Source organism: Malaya genurostris, chromosome 1, assembly GCF_030247185.1.
Source record: "Malaya genurostris strain Urasoe2022 chromosome 1, Malgen_1.1, whole genome shotgun sequence".
Classification (NCBI taxonomy): domain Eukaryota; kingdom Metazoa; phylum Arthropoda; class Insecta; order Diptera; family Culicidae; genus Malaya; species Malaya genurostris.
This window is the reverse complement of record NC_080570.1, coordinates 65,573,139-65,592,971: the sequence shown is the minus strand read 5'-3', so window position 1 is coordinate 65,592,971 and position 19,833 is coordinate 65,573,139. Positions and strand designations below refer to the sequence as shown.

The 19,833-nt window shown below is 38.5% G+C and overlaps 2 protein-coding genes across 5 annotated transcripts in view; both read right to left on the bottom strand.

The window, feature by feature from the left end:
- Window positions 1-19,833, bottom strand: part of LOC131440328 (allatostatin-A) — a 120,053-nt gene that overhangs the window by 12,333 nt on the left and 87,887 nt on the right. The window contains exons 1-2 of one of the 4 annotated variants that reach the window (XM_058611504.1): window positions 12,122-12,138; window positions 11,990-12,057 (exon numbers count right to left, since the gene is read on the bottom strand). The exons of 1 other annotated variant lie outside the window; for it this stretch is intronic. The gene's annotated coding sequence lies outside the window, so the exon portion shown is untranslated. Of the gene's footprint in view, window positions 1-11,331; window positions 11,437-11,989; window positions 12,142-19,833 lie in introns of those variants that run through there. 2 more of the 4 variants (XM_058611503.1, XM_058611505.1) reach the window with 2 other exon arrangements.
- LOC131426068 (lipase 3-like) lies at window positions 234-1,405 on the bottom strand. The gene is made up of 2 exons (XM_058588502.1): window positions 842-1,405; window positions 234-794 (listed from the first exon to the last, which is right to left on the bottom strand). The coding sequence occupies exons 1-2, from the start codon at window positions 1,403-1,405 to the stop codon at window positions 234-236; spliced, it is 1,125 nt and encodes a 374-aa protein (XP_058444485.1).

The following is a 19,833-nucleotide window of genomic DNA, read 5'->3' as shown; positions in this document are numbered from 1 at the left end:
GTGAAATCTGATAACTTGCTACTTATTTCTAGAACTGCTCTTATGTAGAGTCACTGATACGTTATTATCAAGTTCATTCTTGGCACTTGACGATGTAAATCTGATGATTTCAACAAATCCTACAGGTAGGCACATACGACCGAAATTTATTTCTACAATTAAGAAGCTAAAGCCACGTGACATTTTTAATCACTCAAATTGGTTTCCAAAGGCACACATCTCGGTCAATATTTCTATTGACTATCGCTTTCCTTCAGAATCCGTATGATTTCATCGTATAACTTAGAAGCATCCTTATCGAACAAAAAGTCTACGTGATTGAACTGTGGTGCTTCGACATGATACTCGAAAACTAGATTTCGCAGCCTCGACTTCAGTTGTTGAACATCCTTCACCGCTACCAACCAATCATTATCACTGTAGTAAAGCGCCAACGGAGATTGAATCCGCTCCAGTCTGTAGCTGGGTGGTTTCGAAGCGTTATACCGTACCCGGTTTTCCTTAGTTCCGTGGTCAAACTGTTGGAAATTTCCGGATGAAATTACTTGAGCGTAGTGTTCGAGTTGCAGCAATGACGACCCCGACGGGAATGTTTCAATTATTTGCCTAATTAGCTTTGATTGATTAATTTGCAGTGGTCGCATTCCAGAAATTGCATTCACTACGAACATGAATGTTTCTGGTGGTATAGATTGCAGCATAGTGGCCTCCATTGTTCCGAGAAAGGAGTCGTCAGACCGACCGAGGATTTCCCAATATCCCAACAACCCAGCCAGCATCTGTTTATGAAACATCTGTTTTGAAGGTGTAAAATGTTAAAAGGTTCTACAAATTAACCTACTTTGAGCTCTTTTGTCATCGGAATTATCGCTCGAATAAGCGGTGAGTAAGTACGAAACATCATGACAGCCGGTGCCATCAAGTGGCCAGTTTTAATCTTACGATCATACTGCGGTAAACTTGAACTCATTACACAAAAAACCGTACACCCCTGAGAGTGGCCGATATAATGTAACGATTGATAACTAGTTACCTGTAGAATGTGGTCTATCACTGCAGGAAGATCGTAAATTCCGATTTCATGCCAACTGAACGCCCAGAACTTCTTACTAGTGGCACTGATCTTGGAGTGGCGACGGGAAAAGGCATTTCCTCTAGCATTCATTAGCCAAACGTCGTAGTCGGCTCCAAAGATACGCAAACCCAATGATTGATTCCCCAACGCTGTCCAATCGGCCGACGACGATAGTAAACCATGCACCAGAAGGACCGGTTGACGACCATTTCTTGGTATTCGTACAACACTTAATATGTAACCGTCCCGTGTGGAAACTTTGTGAACCTCAACCGGATGCCCGTGACGGGTTATAGTATCTTCCTGTGGACGAGTTTTATTATTCTCCATGCGTTATTTCAAAATTTTAAAACTCAACTCAACTCACAATGGATATTTTGTTTGCACACCAAACGACAGACAGCAGAGATAGTATTGAATAGAAAACATTGCAATGAAGCCAGCTCATACTCAGATAGATCTAGCTTCTATCTTCGGCAACGTCATTTTTATATAGAAAATGAAGCATGTAAATGCTGGTTCTGATTTTTGGAAGATAAATTGTGTAATCATAACATCAGTAATGAGTACGGCAGTGTGATGCCTAATGGCTCATGAAGAGCAGTTTTCGTTTCCGCTGTGATGTGTGTTGTTACCATCTGAATGCCGAACGGTATAACAATAAACTCAATGAAGCCATGCTGTGAACAATTAACATTTGTATGCTGCCCAAAGTCGACAGAACATGACTTCAACCCACGATCCGTGTATAGTATTTTTACATGTGTTTACACTCATCGTAATTATAATCATCGTGCGCAAATATAATTAGAGGATACACATCGTTGAATCTACAACTGTGATATGAATATGAAGTTTATGAGTCAAAATATCTAGAAATGCTCTGAAACTCTGGGAATTGGAGCTATCTTATGTATTATTCAACGTATGGGGATACTCTCATTAAAAAAGTAATCTGATTTTACAGACCTACAGTAACAATATTGAATTTAATATTTGAAAAACTTGTGATGAAAAACTAGTTCATAGTGTGCATGTCAATTGTTCATTGGAGAAATTCCATTTGAGTTCGAAAGTCTTTTTTTGTATTTAAAATTTTTCTTCATGACTAAAATAAACAAATTGCATAATCAGTTAACAATTTCAACAGTTACCTTACTTTTGAGATGGACCTAAGCAAAAATTCTTTGAAAATTGTGAGAATCCTGTTTTTATCCACTTAGAGGTATAATTATGCTTTTCTCGTGTCTCATACACAGTTGCAATTTGTCAGTCATTTCAAATGACCTTGACAGACTGGCTAAAATTATCGTCAACTGTAATCGGTACGGTGAAAGTGACTGTGAAATGAGATGCTCGATAGTTCTATGACCAATCATTCTCCTATTCTCTGTTGAAGTAAAAAAACGTGCTTAATCCACCTAGCAGTGAGATGATATCTTTTTTTATAAATCCGCATGTGTTTTTGCATGAATATTCTTCGGTGTTTTAGTTCTCATGACATTATTTTAATGACCGTCGTTTTACGCGGCAATTTGTGATTTCAATCACTCAATACCCAGTAATGTCGAAGCTGCAAATCGGATCGAATTTGAATCTAAACGTGTGACAATTCCATGAGATGTCGAGGAAAGTTTCAGTTTAGAGTTTACGGTTATTTACAGTACTTCCAGAGCCGGTATTCAGGAATCAGCGTAAAAATAAATATGACGAAATTGCAACAGTTTTCAGTCCAACTTTGAAGCTTTTTAGAATTACCAACTACCAACTACCTTTCAGATGGCACTTGGCCTGGACAATCGTACGCAGAGCAATGGGTTACTTGGAGAGAATATCGGAAAACAACTGCATATTATTGGATATAGCCAAGTCTTTGTACCAAGAATTCACCGGACAAAGACTTCCTAAACTGGCTCGCCTACACAGAGTCTGGAAGAAACCCTGGTACCAGCAGTATCTCTCCAGAATCTATACTTCACTGGCACCCTCCCTCGAAGCCAAGTCAATACCAGCAGCTGCGAAACGATGCTTCAATCAAATCATTGCCGACAAGTTCAAAGGTTCAGCCTTATTCTTCACTAACGGCTCACGGACGAACTCTGGCACCGGGCTCGGTGTTTGGGGATCTAATACCTCCATTCACCGTAGCCTAAATCCCATCTGCTCGGTGTTCTTGGCGGAAGCTGCTGCTATTCTCGAGTGTATAAAAATCATTCCCCCGGGATCCGACGCCGTGATTTTCTCGGACTCTCTAGCAGTAATCACGCATTGGAGGCGGGAGAATCCAGGCATCCAATTGTCCAGGCGATCGAGACATACTGTGGCAGCAATGTCACGGTCTGCTGGATTCCTGGACATAGCGGGATCCCGGGCAATGAAAACGCGGATACACTAGCAGCTATGGGCAGGAAAAGCCGCCGCGCTACCTCTGAGGTCCGTTCAGCAGACATACTGACGGACTTCAGGGACAAACTCTCCAACTACTTCGTACAACAATGGAGAGCGCCCGGCGGCCTACTGCCCAAAATTAAGGGCGATCTTGCAACCTGAACGGACCGCCCTTACCGCCGGGAACAGCGAGTACTATCTCGGCTACGGACGGGCACACACGCCTCACCCATATACACTACCTCACCAGGCAACCCCCACCAAGATGCTCCTCCTACAATACACAGCTAACGGTTGAACACATCTTAGTTAACTGTCCGGAGTTTCACAACCTCCGTGCACAGTATAACATAAACACATCCATAAGAAACATCCTTGCGAACGACCCCGTAGCCGAGATAACGTTAATCCTCCTCCTCAAAGATGGAAACATCTACAACTCCATCTAACAGTCGAAACAAATAGTCTACATAACTCTTATCTTCATCTCCCGCCTCAACACACCAGCCCAACAACAAAACAACCAGAACCCCCCACAGATATGACCCCAAAGCATTCGACTCTTCTCACTCCATACCACCATCACCTACCACCCAACAAAACCTACTTTTACCACCCACGACTTAACCGCCCTTCACACAACAGTTCAGCAGCAATATAACCACAAACCCCACCCCACAAATACGCCCCCCCCCCCAATCCTATGCCCATCATTTTATGCCCCTTCTGCCATTAACCAAAACCACCTTTTCACTGAACAATCAAAATTCTCGGACGCAAATCCCCTATTAACCCCAACAAAAAACAGTACCCGTCCTTAACTCGGCCGCAGACACAATTGGATAGTGCCTCCGCCATTCCTAACTTTCGATAACATCCGCCCGTTCTCCAAGGCTTGGCTCCACCATCTACGATTCAGAACTAACAAGATCTATATCTAGAATAGCGCACTAACATCTGCAGGAAACCCACCCACCAACACATTACTAACCCCCCCCCCCCTCCCTCCCCCACTGCTTTTGAATGAACACTCACTTGCTTTTTGACCACGTTTCTATTTCTTTCCATGCTCAATGACAAAACTCCCTCCGGGGAGGCTGCCCAACGCTAACATTTGAAACAGCTCAAGGAGCCGTCATGAACTGGACTGATCCAACCAATAAATGATATAAAAAAATTTGGTGTTGGAAATTTTATTTTTTGAGAAAACGATTCGATACTTTGGATTTTGGAGAATTGGAAGATTTTGGATTTTGGAGATTGGAAGTACTTCTCGTATGAATCTGAGTTTGTAGAAAATGGTTGAGTCATCTCCGAGAAAATTGAGTGAAATTATTTTCCACACACGTATTTGCTGATCTCGATGAACTGATTCGAATGGTATATTGGTGTTATGTTCTTCCAGCATTCATTACTGTGAGTAGTTTAAATCAACTAAATTATGCAATTGTTTTTAACTCGAAAATGCTGCCATCTTTGCCATCAACTGATTCACATATGTCATATTCGAACGATTATGTTGCCTAAAATCAACCGTGCAAAAATCGATCCGAAGCAAAACGTCTTGAAAAAGAATGTTGTACATACTTAGAAACAATTGTATGTAACAGTATAAAAAATCGTGCTTCACGTTGCTCCCAAGCATTGCTTTGTCATACAGCGCTCGAAATTCCTACTACTGGAATAAGGGGAAAAGTCGCTTACACAAAAATATCGATATCTCCGTTAAAAATGAACGGGTTTAAACAATCTATGGCTTGTTGGATAGCTATTACCGTGCGGAATCTAAATCTAAAAACAAATACCGTTTTCAAGGTCAATTGTGACAGATATTGTCGAAAAACTGAAAATTTTGACATAAAACTTCGTATAACTCAAAAGTAATCATCTGATCTCAAAACCATTCAATAACGTTCAGGGTAACGGGAAGACCTTTCATTTGCGACTTGATCAAAATCGGTCCAGCCATCTCTGAGATGTCGACCTCTTAGTTGACAACACACATACAGACACACACACGGACATTTTCTCAGTTCGTCGAGCTGAATCGATTGGCCCTCCGGGCCTCGGAAAATTTTTCTAAAGTTTGAGCGATTTCTATACCTATTTTTTATATTTATAAAAAATGGAAAAATCAATGAGAGTACTAACATAAACATAAATTGATAAAGTTCATTGTTCTTTGCAAAAAATCATCGGACTTCGGAGTTTATTGGTGTAAATGAATATAATTCAATGTTTATGCTGTTTAATTAATATTCAGTCACATCGTAATCAAGCAGTGACAGGAGAAATGAAGATAATATCAATCGCATCGGAGATCATTGAGCGTCCTGGTGAGTGTAATATCAAGAGAATTTAAGTTCCAACTTTTTCAAGACTAAGAAATTGATCAGCCTTTCTTAAGGCTATTCAATGAACTATTCTTCGAACTAATCAGTCTTTATTAAGACTACCACAAAATCAGTCTTTATCAAGATTTTTCCAAACTAGGAGTCTAAAAGAAAACTAATTTAGCCTATTTAATTACAAATTCCATTCATTTCAAAAATGCATGCGTCCAACCGGAAAGGCAACAAGCCTAAGGCTAAACATAATTCAATACGGAATGAATCACAATCCGTTATTCAACATTTTTCTAATAACATTCACGATCTTATAGAATCTTAATGTAAAAATAAAAGATAACGGACGGATTTCCCTTCCGTTGATCCTATGCCGTCTAACAATATTTACGAGATTCTTCCTGAATCCGATTGTAGCGACATAGAAGAAAATTCTTCAAAAATTCCCAAAATGGACGCTTGTCGTTCTGGGAAGAAACAACAATCTATGCCACCAGTGACGGTGATGATTTCCGACTTCAAAGAATTCTGTACTGAGCTTTCTACTTTTCTCCCGGAAGTAAAAGTCTCATTTCAAATCGGACGAAGAGGAGAATGTCGAGTCTTGGTTGATGGATTGGAAGATTACGAACGTCTTATCCGATATTTGTCCGAAAAACTTCATAAATTTTATTCATATGATATAAAATCAGACAGACCCTTCAAGGCTGTCTTGAAAGGCTTATTAAATCGCATTCGAAAGACGTTTGTCCAATGAATGAAACCACAGATAAATTTTCATGTTCTAATTGCGTTGGAAATCATAAATCCAATTATTTGAAATGTCCTGTCAAGGAAAAAATTAAACGTTCGTTCGCTTAGACAACAAGTCAAATCGACGACCTTAAATTTACAGAACATACCTGAAAAAAAAACGTTACAAATGCCACGCCTAATTCTTCTAAGGCACTTATTTCTTCGAATTCAAAACAAAAAAACAGGTCAATTCGTCTTCTAACGAAAACAATTTATTGACACGTAGATCTAACTCGTCATCACCTTCTTCTAATGTCAGTTACGCTAGTGTAACAGGTAGAAAGCTACAACTTAATTCTTCTAACGTAAACAATCAAAACACAGGAACGCCTTGCAATTCATCTTCTAACGAAAACAATTTATTAATAGGTAGATCAGTCAAATCATCTTCTTATAATGGCAGTTCTAATGGCCTACCAATATTCCTTCAATGCCATTCACTTCTTTAAATGAAGTCGATTTAGGCGATATAACTGAAAATTAAATGATCTACCTACAAGATCAACTTTTTCAAATGATCATCCGAATGAATTCGACTTCATCACTTTTTGAAGCATTTTAAATCGGACGGCAATTTGCAAATAATATTATGATGAATTTAAAATTTAACAGTGATGTTAAATAATTATTTGAATATTTTAAATTGGAATGATCGATCTTTAAAATCGAGTGAAGATGATTTTTATAATTATATAATGATAAGTGACTTTGACTCAGATCATCTACCTGTAACATTCAGACTTTCCAACGAAGCTATAATTAATCAAATTAGTTCTATATTCAACTATCATAGAGCTTATTGGTTGGATTACAGGTCTCACATTGAAAATCATGTGGATGATGAAACTATTTTAGAAAATTCTGCGGACATTGACACAGCAATTGATAATTTGAATCATTGCATTATCGAAGCTAGAAATCTTTCGGTTCCCGCAGCTCAAACTAAATTAAATTCTCCTATTATGGATGACAATCTTCAACTGCTCATTCGGTTGAAGAATGTTCCAAGAATGTTTACCAGAGCAGTTTGGATTTCGTCATGAACATTCAACTACTCATCAGCTTGTCAGAGTAACGAACATGATAAAAGCAAATAAATCTTCTGGGTTATCCACTGGAGTTGCTCTTCTAGACATAGAAAAAGCATTCGACCGTGTTTGGCACAAAGGTTTAATAGCAAAAATGTCTGATTTCAAGTTTCCTATTTATTTGATCAAAATGATTCAAAATTATTTAACTGATCGTACTCTTCAGGTTAGCTATCAGAATTCTAAATCTGAATTGCTATAATATTTTCACTTCTGATCTTCCAAATCTACCCGTTGGTTGTCAGAAATCGCTATTCTGTGACGACACAAGTCTGTTAGCCACAGGTAGAAATCTAAGAGTGATCTGCCAACAAAGAAGTTTAAATATTTTCAGTGATTATCTGTCAAAATGGAAAATTAAACCAAATGCAGCAAAAACGCAATTAATTATTTTTCCTCATAAGCCAATAATAATAATAATCACAATCACATTCTCAAATTGAATAGTTTGGAATTGACATGGTCTGATCAAGCTAAATACTTAGGTTTAACGTATGACAAAAAACTCACTTTCAAGGATCACATTGAAGGGATCCAGGCAAAGTGTAATAATTATATTAAATGTTTATATCCTCTTATAAACAGAAATTCTAAGCTTTGTCTAAAAAACAAATTGTTTATTTATAAACAAATTTTCAAACCAGCCATGCTATATGCAGTACCAATTTGGTCAAGTTGTTGTTCCACCAGGAAGAAAACGCTTCAAAGGATTCAGAATAAAATTCTGAAAATGATTTTGAAGCGTCCTCCCTGGCTTAGTACAAATGAGTTACACAGACTCACAAATATAGAATCATTAGATGTAATGTCACATAATATTATAAGCAAATTCCGACAAAAATCGATGCAATCTTCAATTGAATCGATTCGCTCTCTGTATTAGTTAGTAAGTTAGTATATAAGTTCCTTTTCCCCATTACACAATACAAGTAGGTTTAGAATTTTCCCTACATAAAAATCTCAGAATTGCGGAAGCAAATGATGTCCTCATGGTAGCAACCATATCATATATATAATAGGGCTGAAAAGTCACCACTTGTGGCTGAACACCCAATTTAAATCTTGATAATTTAATTTTAACTCATATTCCAATAAATAGTTAATAAAAAAACTATTTCTTTATGAGTTTCCACATGCATGGTAGTTTAATTTGGAAATCAATTTCCTCGGATAGGTGCTAGATACGGGATAGAGTCCCGTCTTTGCGGTAGCTTTTTTTGCGGTTTCCCTTACACAGTTGTATTCACATATCATGTTTTCAATCTGTTTTCAAATCAAACGTCTTATTTTACTTTTCAAAATTCCCCCTCTGGAAGAATGGATAAAACTTAATCGTGAATATCTCGAGAACACAACAACAGAATTTTTGTTCCATGCTATCAGAAATATGATCAGTAATTTATGATAAAAGTTTTTAACCTAAATCAGGTGATTGTCAGATGGTGTGTTTTTGCCGCGATATTTTGTTTCCGATTTGACGTTTCCAAAACATATCTGATGCAATCGCTCGGTTGGTAAATTTGGAAGTTATTCAGCGTTTACATATCGACATAAAAGATGGAGCACCCTTTATACTGGAACTAAATTTGGAACTGACCTTATTTCCTTTGTTAGGGTTCGTAATTCAATTTCAAAATTCAGTTCTACAACTAAAGACGGTACCTGGATTCTGAAAATGAGTTCAGTTCCAAAATTCGTGACCTGCATTTTCTGATCTGGATTCCGAACCTAAATTTTGCAACTGAATTCTGAACCTGTACCAGATTTTGAATTTAGTTCTTGAATTTCGTTCCAGAACTCAGTCCTGATCCAGAGTTTTGGTTCTGGTGTACATAAATACATAATGGCAACTAGTATTCAACAGTTGCAAACATCGGATGAATTTTGCAAATCGTTTTTTTAGAATCATTGAAGTATTCCTAACTTGGGTTATACGAAATTTTTCTCTACTGAGTATCTGATTCTACAAACAACTATATTTGTCCCATGTTATTTGATTTTATTGTAGAACATGTTTGTATAATCAACCAAATTCAGAAAAACCTATTTTAATCCAGTTGACCGTTTACTGATAATGACTACCGATTAAAGTAGTTTTTTTGGCCGATTTAGATTTGTTTTACGTTTTCTGTTTCGCCTGCGTGATGGTATAATAGTTTTACCACACTTTACCCTATAATTTCGAAACCAGATGTCAGATCCGGATTAAACTCAGGAATTCCTTACAGAACCAAGTGACCTTCCATTGAAACCTGAGTTTGTAAAAGTTGGTCAAACCATCACTGAGAAAAGTGAGTGAGATCCATTTGAGAAAATATGACCACTATTTCCTGTGCCTCCGAAATCGGAAACTGGGAACCAGAATAGCCGAAATCAGTTTGTTTGACCGTCTACTGATAATGACTTTCAAAAAGAGTAGTTTTGGGGTCAGTTTGGATGTTTTTCTCGTTTCACCCCTCTAAGTGAAGGTATAGAATTTTTTACACACTTTACCCTACGATTCCGGAACCGGAAAACGAATCTAAATGAAATTCAGAAGTTTGTAATTTAGGAGTTTTGTGAAAGACCATAAGACCATTCATTTAAATCTAAGTTTGTGAAAATCGGTCACGCCATCTCTGAGAAAAATGAGTACACATATATTGATTTTTATCCACATTTTATCCCATAACTCCGAAACCGGAAATCAGATCCAAACAAAATTCAGGAGTTATGTATGGGACCATAAGAGCTTTCTATTGAATATAAGTTTGTGAAAATCGGTTCAGCCATCTTTGAGAAAAGTTGGTGCGTTCATTTTCTCAATTTTTGCACATTTTACTCCGTAAAACCAGATCCGGAATTCGGAATCCAAATAATATTCAGGAACTTTGTATGGGGCTACAAGACTTTTCATTTGAATCTAAGTTTGAGAAAATCGGTCTAGCAGACACACACACACACACTCACACTCACACTCACACTCACACTCATATACACACAGACATTTTGTATACTCGACGAACAGAGTCGAATGCTACATAAAACTCGGCTCTCCGGGCCTCGGTTCAAAAGTCGGTTGTCACAGTGATTGCATAACCTTTCTTTATGAGAAAAGCAAAAAGAATTAATATCCATGAGATTTCGAAGGCGGACGTGCTCAGTTTGAGCAAACATTCTTCGACTGTAGCGTTCCAGTTTACGTTTAGAGGTGTGTTCCATTGCTTAGATCCAGAAAAATTACTACTACTGAAGCATTTCAATTTGAACTGCTATGCGCTGATGAGTCTAATGGCGTTTTTCATTGAAAAACACTGGTGGCGTGGATTGCTCTGGTTATGCACTTTCGAGCAGAAATCGCAATGAAACACCGTCAGAATGTTGCATTTCTGCTCGAAAGTGCAAAACCAGAGCAATCCACGCCACCAGTGTTTTTCAATGAAAAACGGCATAAGATGAAACGTAAACGTATAAAAATCGGTTATGTGCCCTAGCACAAAATTTGACTCATGAACTTTATCGCGTGTGATTCAATTCAGTCCTTCCTGGAATGCCTTCGTTTGTGCTATGATTTTATGATCAAAACAACGGTAATGATTTGTTAGTGTGGTTAACAATAATGCAACATTTAACACTGTTAATAATTAATTCTTGTACAAACCTAAAATGTTCCTAACAGTTTTGCAAATGTGAAGTGTCAAACACAAACTGAATGTAAGATTTTATGTTGTATTCCTATTGAATATCTGCCACAGTGAGACTAGCTACTCAGTGGCGTACCTAGGAAAATTTGTGCCCGGAGCAAAATATTATATGCCGCCGCCTATGAAGCAGCTATCGGTTTAGCGTGCAAAACAAAACGATCCCCTCTTCGCCTCGCCGCCTAGATACGCCACTGCAGTTACTGTAGTGTCGTGTGGCATCCGCAGAAAATTAATTAGGCTTGTGTCACAATTAAGCATGCCATTGTTTTCAACCACTGCGGCTCGGGATCACGTTAGGTAATACCAAAACAAATCATTAATTACACTCTTGTGTGCAATGTTTAAATTTCATCGCTGGCATTTTAGCATGTACGGGAATATCGGGGTAAACGAAGCATCTTTTGGAATCTATTTACCAGATAGCTTTTACTCACTAATGGCTACCAGTCAAATTGCTGTGCGCTTAAATCATGACGACAATGAATTGAACATTTGATTTAGTAATTACTTAACTAACTTGTTTAATAGATCCATGTGTTATGTAACAAAGACAAACTAAAACACTACTGACACCATTCTTACTCTGTTTGCCCCAATCCACTCTTTTGAACTTACCATAAGGAGTGTGTGGGAACTTTGCTCTCACTGGAAACACATATCATGTTATCATGTATGTCCTGGTGCTATGGTGTGAGATTTCTTAGTATGGATGGCGAATTCTGCAAACGAACAGTTGAAATAGTATACCTTTGAAAAGTATAAATTTTGGAGTGATGCACTGGTTCCGGCATTGGGTAACGACTTGTTGGCGTGATTTACTTTCGTGCATCGGATTGCACGATCTTAATTATACACAGTAGGCGACAATGGAAATAGCGTGAAATTACAAAATTAGACATAGGTAGGCGTGGGATTTGAGTTTCTGGTTCACATCAGAAACGCTGCGCTCAAATCGTTCGTATAACACCTAATTATCACCAGTGAACTGCCAACAAGGTAGAATAAATTTAGTATTCAGTAAATGCTTGCCTCGGGTTGGAGGTTCAATGCATAGGGCACTTGTCTTACAAGCCAGTATTCGTATGTTCGAGCCGCGACCTGGAAGAATTCTTAGTGTCAGTAGGATCGTAGCACCTACCATGCAATGGTTCTGTACATTCTGAATCGGCTGCAAAGTCTGTTGAAACAGAAAGTCAAATTCCACTACAGGAATGTAATTCTAGGGCTTTGCTTTAAATGTGTTTATCCACTTCATAGCGTTGGTGGCGTAAAAGTCTGTTACTGACGTTACAGTTTGTTCGGTATGTTGGATGCACTCATGCGATTCTTCCGTTTCTAATTTCATGCGATTCGTCCGTTTCTAATTCATCATTCAAAACTGTTTCATTTTGAATGCTGTAACTCAATTTAATATCGCATATTTGGTTACATTTGCGAATGGGTACTTTTTATTCATAAATACGTTTATTTCTTAAGGCAGTTTACATAAGTTTTTCTTCGCCGTAGCATCACTTTTACATAATATTCTTATCCTAATTTAATTCTAACATAGTCACAACGTTTTGCATTTATTAAAACATATTCTCTTATTACTTAAATATCATCTTAGGTAACTCGTCATTAATTATGAAATCTACTCGGAAATATTATTTGAACCAAACGATTAACTTCTATAAATTATAAAATAAGCTGTTATTTTCAGACATTTTGTTAATAATTTCATAAACTGTTTCGAGTTTGTTTGTATCATTACATTATTTTTATTCTAATTTAGCTATTGGTTGAACTCATGGACGCTGCTGGGATCAGAACTAAGTCTTGAAAGGGGCCTTTATTAAATTGAAACTCCAGTTTTCTTTATGAAATCATAAATAAGTTTCATGTATGAAAGGTCACGACAAGCAAGAATGTCTCGAACTGGGATATTGGATAGTCTACCTTGGGTACGCAAAGAATTTATTAGTTGAGATCTGACATCACGATACTCCACGCATGTCCAAACGACATGATCAATATCTCGATAACCTTCGCCACAAGCACAATGATTAGTCTCGGAGAGCCCAATTCGAAGGAGATGTGCATCTAACGTGTAGTGATTGGACATGAGTCTGGACATCACACGAATGAAATCTCTACTCACATCCAGTCCCCTGAACCATGCCTTTGTCGATATTTTCGGAATAATTGAGTGCATCCACCGACCCAGATCATCTTTATCCCAAGAAGCTTGCCAGCTGGCAAGTGTTCTTTGGCGAGACGAGCTATAGAATTCGTTGAAAGCAATCGGTCGCTCATAAATTTCACCCTCAATAGCACCACGTTTGGCTAAAATATCGGCTCTTTCATTGCCAGGAATGGAGCAATGAGCCGGGACCCAGACTATAGTGATTAGATAATTATTGTTCAATATGTCGTTCAGGCACTGTTTTATTTTGCCCAGGAAAAACGGTTCAGTCTTGCCAGTCATGTTTGAGCGAATGGCTTCAATTGCACTCAGACTATCTGTGAAGAGGAAATAATGGTTTGGAATTAATGTGACGATTACACTCAAACTATAATGAACTGCTGCTAGCTCTGCTATATAAACAGATGCAGGTTCTTGAAGCCTAAATGAGGCCGAAACATTATTGTTGAACATACCAAACCCTGTCGCTTCTTCAATTCGCGATCCGTCCGTGTAAAACATTTTCTCAGAGTCAATATGCCTGAACTTACTTGAAAATATTTTTGGGATTTCCGTCGAACGTAGATGATCCGGGATTCCACGCACTTCGCGCTGCATGGATGTATCGAAAAATAAAGTTGAGTCAGGGACATTTAGGAGGCTGACACGGATAGGAATATATCTTGAAGGGTTGATTTCCTGTGACATATGGTTAAAATATACTGTCATGAATTTTGTTTGAGATCGAAGCTCGACTAGTCGTTCGAAATTATTAATTACCATGGGATTCAGCACCTCACATCTTATTAGCAGGCGTGATGAAAGCTCCCAAAATCGATCTTTTAATGGAAGAACTCCCGCCAGAACTTCAAGACTCATTGTATGTGTCGAATGCATGCACCCTAAAGCAATTCGCAAACAACGATACTGAATTCGCTCCAGTTTGATAATATGAGAGTTTGCAGCGGAACGAAAGCAAACGCATCCATATTCCATCACTGAAAGTATCGTTGTCTGATACAATTTTATTAGATCTTCCGGATGAGCACCCCACCAAGATCCTGTTATTGTTCGAAGAAAATTTACTCTTTGTTGGCATTTTGTTATCAGAAACCTAATGTGTCCTCCCCACGTGCATTTGGAATCGAACCACACCCCGAGGTATTTAAAAGTTAAAACCTGTTGGATCATTCTTCCCATCATATGGAGCTGAAGCTGCGCGGGATCATGCTTTCTTGAAAAGACGACTAACTCTGTTTTCTCCGCAGAGAATTCGATACCAAGATGAACAGCCCAATCGGACAAGTTATCTAAGGTATCTTGCAATGGTTTATGCAGATCAATAGCTTTGGGTCCAGTAACTGAAACCACGCCATCATCTGCCAATTGTCTTAGTGTACATGGGGTTACTAGACAGCTGTCAATGTCATTTACGTAAAAATTATAGAGGAGCGGACTGAGGCATGAGCCTTGCGGGAGACCCATGTAACTATTTCTGAGTGTTGCCAAATCGCCATGTGAAAAATGCATGTGTTTCTCTGACAAAAGGTTGTGCAAATAATTATTTATAACCGCTGGGAGTCCATTTTGGTGAAGCTTGTCTGAAAGAACATCAATGGAAACTGAATCAAATGCTCCTTTAATGTCTAAAAATACAGATGCCATTTGTTGCTTTTGAGCGAAGGCAATTTGGATGTCAGACGAAAGTAATGCAAGGCAATCATTCGTCCCTTTATTTCTACGGAAGCCAAACTGAGTATCTGACAACAAACCGTTCGTCTCGACCCAAGTGTCGAGACGTCGTAGAATAATTTTTTCGAACAATTTTCTGATGCAGGACAACATCGCAATGGGTCTATATGAGTTGTGATTGGAAGCTGGTTTCCCCGGTTTTTGAATGGCGATAACTTTCACTTGTCTCCAGTCAGGTGGAACAATATTTTGCTCAAGAAACTTGTTGAACAATTCCAACAAACGTCTTTTTGCGAGGTTGGGCAGATTCTTCACCAAGTTGAATTTAATTCTGTCCAACCCTGGAGCGTTATTGTTACAAGACAAGAGTGCTATAGAAAATTCCATCATTGAAAATGGGTTATTAATAAAACCATTATTTGGAGGAGATTCCCGTATAATGCTCTGCGTAGGAACAGAATCTGGGCATACTTTCCTAGCAAAGTCAAATATCCATCGGTTCGAGTATTCATCACTCTCATTGCCCACGTTACGATTCCTCATTCGTCTGGCCGTGTTCCAAAGAGTGCGCATTGAGGTATCTCTTGACAAACCTTCGACAAAATGTCTCCAATAGCTACATTTTTTGGCTCGAAGTATGCTCTTGTACTTGGTTTCTAAAACCATAAGTTTTTCAAAACTCTGAGGAGTTCCTCCTCCCCGTTTTAGAAACGTCTTGCAAGCATTTTGTTTTGCGAGTTTAGCCTCTGAGCACTCTTTGTCCCACCAGGGGTTGGGAGGCCTTCTGTTAGTCGTTGGCCCAGGAAAGCGTTTAGTTTGGGATTGTTCTGCTGCCTCCAGAATCGAACAAATGAGGAAGTCATATTCTTCAAGTGGAGGGAGCTCTTCCATTGAATTCAAAATACTAGAGATACTACTTTGGTATTTAATCCAGTCGATATTTTTTGTCAAATCATATGCAATACTAGCGGAAGTAGCAATGCAATTGCTACTGCTAATTGAGATGATGATTGGTAAATGATCGCTACCGTGTAAATCAGGCAGTATTTTCCAGGTGCAATCTAGTCGAATTGATGTTGAGCAAAGAGATAGATCTAATGCACTTGGGCGTGCCGGAGGTCTTGGGATCCGTGTCATGCTACCCATATTTAATACCGTCATGCTAAAATTGTCACAAATGTTTTGTATTAAAGATGATCTGCTATCATTGTAAACGGAACCCCACATAATACCGTGCGAATTTAAATCCCCCAGAATCAATCGTGGTGCAGGAAGGGCTTCAACCATTTCATTAATCTGTTGCTGTCCAACTTGTGCTTTTGGAGGAATATAAACCGAAGCTATGCAAATATCTTTGCCTTTAATGTTTATTTGGCAAGCAACAACTTCTATACTAGAAGTTGAAGGGATGTTTAATCTATAAAAGGAATAGCATTTCTTAATTCCCAAAAGCACTCCACCATACGGAGGGCGAATGGGTACTGACAATAATCAACGACGCATTTCCTCTCATTGTAAAATCGGAGCGAAACATTTTCATGAGCGCTAACAGAATCGTGATTCTGACGAAAGTGTGATTCAAAATTTATAAAGCATTTGTGAATTTGCAAAGAAAATAATGAGCAACTTAAGTAAATAATACAACATTCTATATGTTAATAGAGAAGAAACTTTCTCAGATCATAATATTCCGTAGTGGGGATTCAACTTCCGGTTTCGGATTGAATATAGCTATATCCCGCATACGCATGGCTGCCAGACGGCTGACTAAACGCTGCCAGCTGGAAAAATATGGCTGGCAGACATTCTGGTGACCGGCTGCCTCACCGCTGCCAGGAATACAACTCAAACGATACAACCGTATCCACCAGGATTTTTCCACATTGAAATCTTTGACATTTTCAGCGAAGGTGAGAAGATGAAAACGCTCGGCTAACTTGGATACAGGCGACTTTGTTTTGTCAAATTGGATTTGACAACCGTAACTGAATCAATTTTGGTAGCCTTCTGGTGGCCATGGCTGCCCAGGTAGCCAAAACGCTATGCGGGATATAGCTCACTTCGATTTCTCAAATTTAGTTGAACCTATTTTCTTAAAGTTATATTCAAATAAATAGTCTTATATTTTCACTAGATTCTATTTAATTTGATCGAGATCCATCTTACGGGTCTAGTAATACCAGGTGAATGTTTAAATTTTTTGAATATAGTAAAATCTTCTTAGTACCGTTTCAAAAATGCAAAATAGAATTCACGTAGATTTTTTCTTTCATCCAAATCCGACTTATGGTTCTGGAAAAACAGGATAATGAATGGGTTAACCATGGGTGCGTATGAAAAAATATTCATCTATTTTACAGAGTACGTTCGGTGATGAGAGCACAGCGATTCTCGTAACGTAGTAATTGAAGACGATCCTGTAAACGTAGTCTTCGAAGAACAAACACGGCGAAAAACTTGGGTTTTCCCCTGCGATCCGGACGATGAAAAAATTGTTATACAAGGCCCAAATTGTAACTACATATTCCAGAACTAGTGTAAATATTCTAGTGAAAATACACATAGTAAAAAGTCTTGAGTGCTCCGTTTGAGGAGTATCAAAACTGCATAAGCTTTCGCAGTAACAAAAACAGTCTGGGTACCATTTCGGTAATACGTGTATAAGGCCTTCTCAATGTCCATTTGTAGAGTACCACAATCCACAAATCTTGCGATGATGTGAAATATTTGTAATACTACCCGCCAAGTCATTCATAAGTAGCATGAAAATTAGTGGTCCGTGGTTGGTTCCTTGTTCCAACTTGTGAAGAACAGCAAAAGCCTTCTTAACGTTTCTCAAAACGAAGTAGTAGTCAAAAACTCACATCGATTTCTTAGAGATTGCTTGAGATTTCCGAAAATTTAAACACAATGACGTCGTGATAGTTCGAGGAAGCCAAAATGGGCGAATAAGGTGGATGGGGCAATTGGGATCCTAGTTTTTAAAGGAATTTCATGAAAAGTATAACAGATCGGCTGAAAAGTTCATATCGTTTCTATGAGAGGGCGCCACTAGAAATAAATCCATACCATTTTCAGTTAGTACCAACCTTCAAAAGATACGTGTATAAATTTGACAGCTGTCTGATTATTAGTTTGTGAGATATTGCATTTTGAATGAAGCTACTTTTGTTATTGTGAAAAAAATGGAAAAAAGGAATTTCGTGTGTTGATGAAACACTACTTTGTGATGAAAAAAAGTGCCGCCGATACCAGAAAATGGCTTGATGAGTGTTATCCAGACTCTGCACCGGGCGAAGCAACAATTCGTAAGTGGTTTGCAAAATTTCGTACTGGTCATATGAGCACCGAAGACGATGAACGCAGTGGACGTCCAAAAGAGGCTGTTACCGATGAAAACGTGAAAAAAATCCACAAAATGATTTTCAATGACCGTAAAGTGAAGTTGATCGAGATAGCTGACACCCTAAAGATATCAAAGGAACGTGTTGGACATATTATTCACGAATATTTGGATATGAGAAAGCTTTGTGCAAAATGGGTGCCGCGTGAGCTCACAATCGATCAAAAACAACAACGAATTGATGATTCTGAGCAGTGTGAAATTGAACGAATTGGGCTTCGAATTGCTCCCTCATCCACCGTATTCTCCAGATTTGGCCCCCAGTGACTTTTTCCTGTTCTCAGACCTCAAGAGAATGCTCGCTGGTAAAAAATTTAGAGGCAACGAAGAGGTAATCGCTGAAACTGAGGCCTATTTTGAGGCAAAGAACAAATCGTACTACAAAAATGGTATCGAAAAGTTGGAAGATCGCTATAATCGCTGTATCGCCTCTGATGGCAATTATGTTGAATAATAGAAACGAGTTTTGGCAAAAAAAATGTGTGTTTCTATTAAACGATACGAACTTTTCAGCCGAACTGTTACCTTCCCGACCCTAACTTCTCTAGGCCGCTTCGGAGCACTCGCTTCAATACATTGTCAGGTAATCATTCTGTTCTCTGGCGTATAATAATCGATCTAGGTTTCGTCAACAGTTACCAATCGATACCAAAAGTTCTCCCGCATCAGTACTGCTAAACATGCTGCCGAAGTGCCCTCGCGTTCGTCTTCTTAATCCTGAGCAAACATACCATCAAGAGACAGGATATCTTTTTCATCTGCAGAATATTACTCAAACTATGGTATGTACTAATCCTTGTTGTATCTTGTATCTGTTGTATGTTGTATCTCGCGCATCTTCTCTTTCCAGTCATCCAGCACCATTTCATGCAGTTTTGACATTGTCCTTCGTAAGTACATCAGAGGGCCCACCGCTACTGGTTTCATCGACAGTGAAGTTTCGATCACCACGAAACTCTCGAAATCACAATTTCAAAGTGCAATCTGAAGAAGTGCTAGCCTCATAATATAACAAAACGTTTGTTTGGTTTCCTTCACCGTTTTGCCTCTCAAAAATGTTTTGTATTAAAACGAAAATGATATTTTTTAGTATTATTGTATGTAAAAAAATGAATGTGTGAATAGTATTTCATATATGAAGGTATCCAATTTCGGGAGGGGCTAGGGCCTCTTGACCCCCCCCCCCCCTCTTGGTGCGTA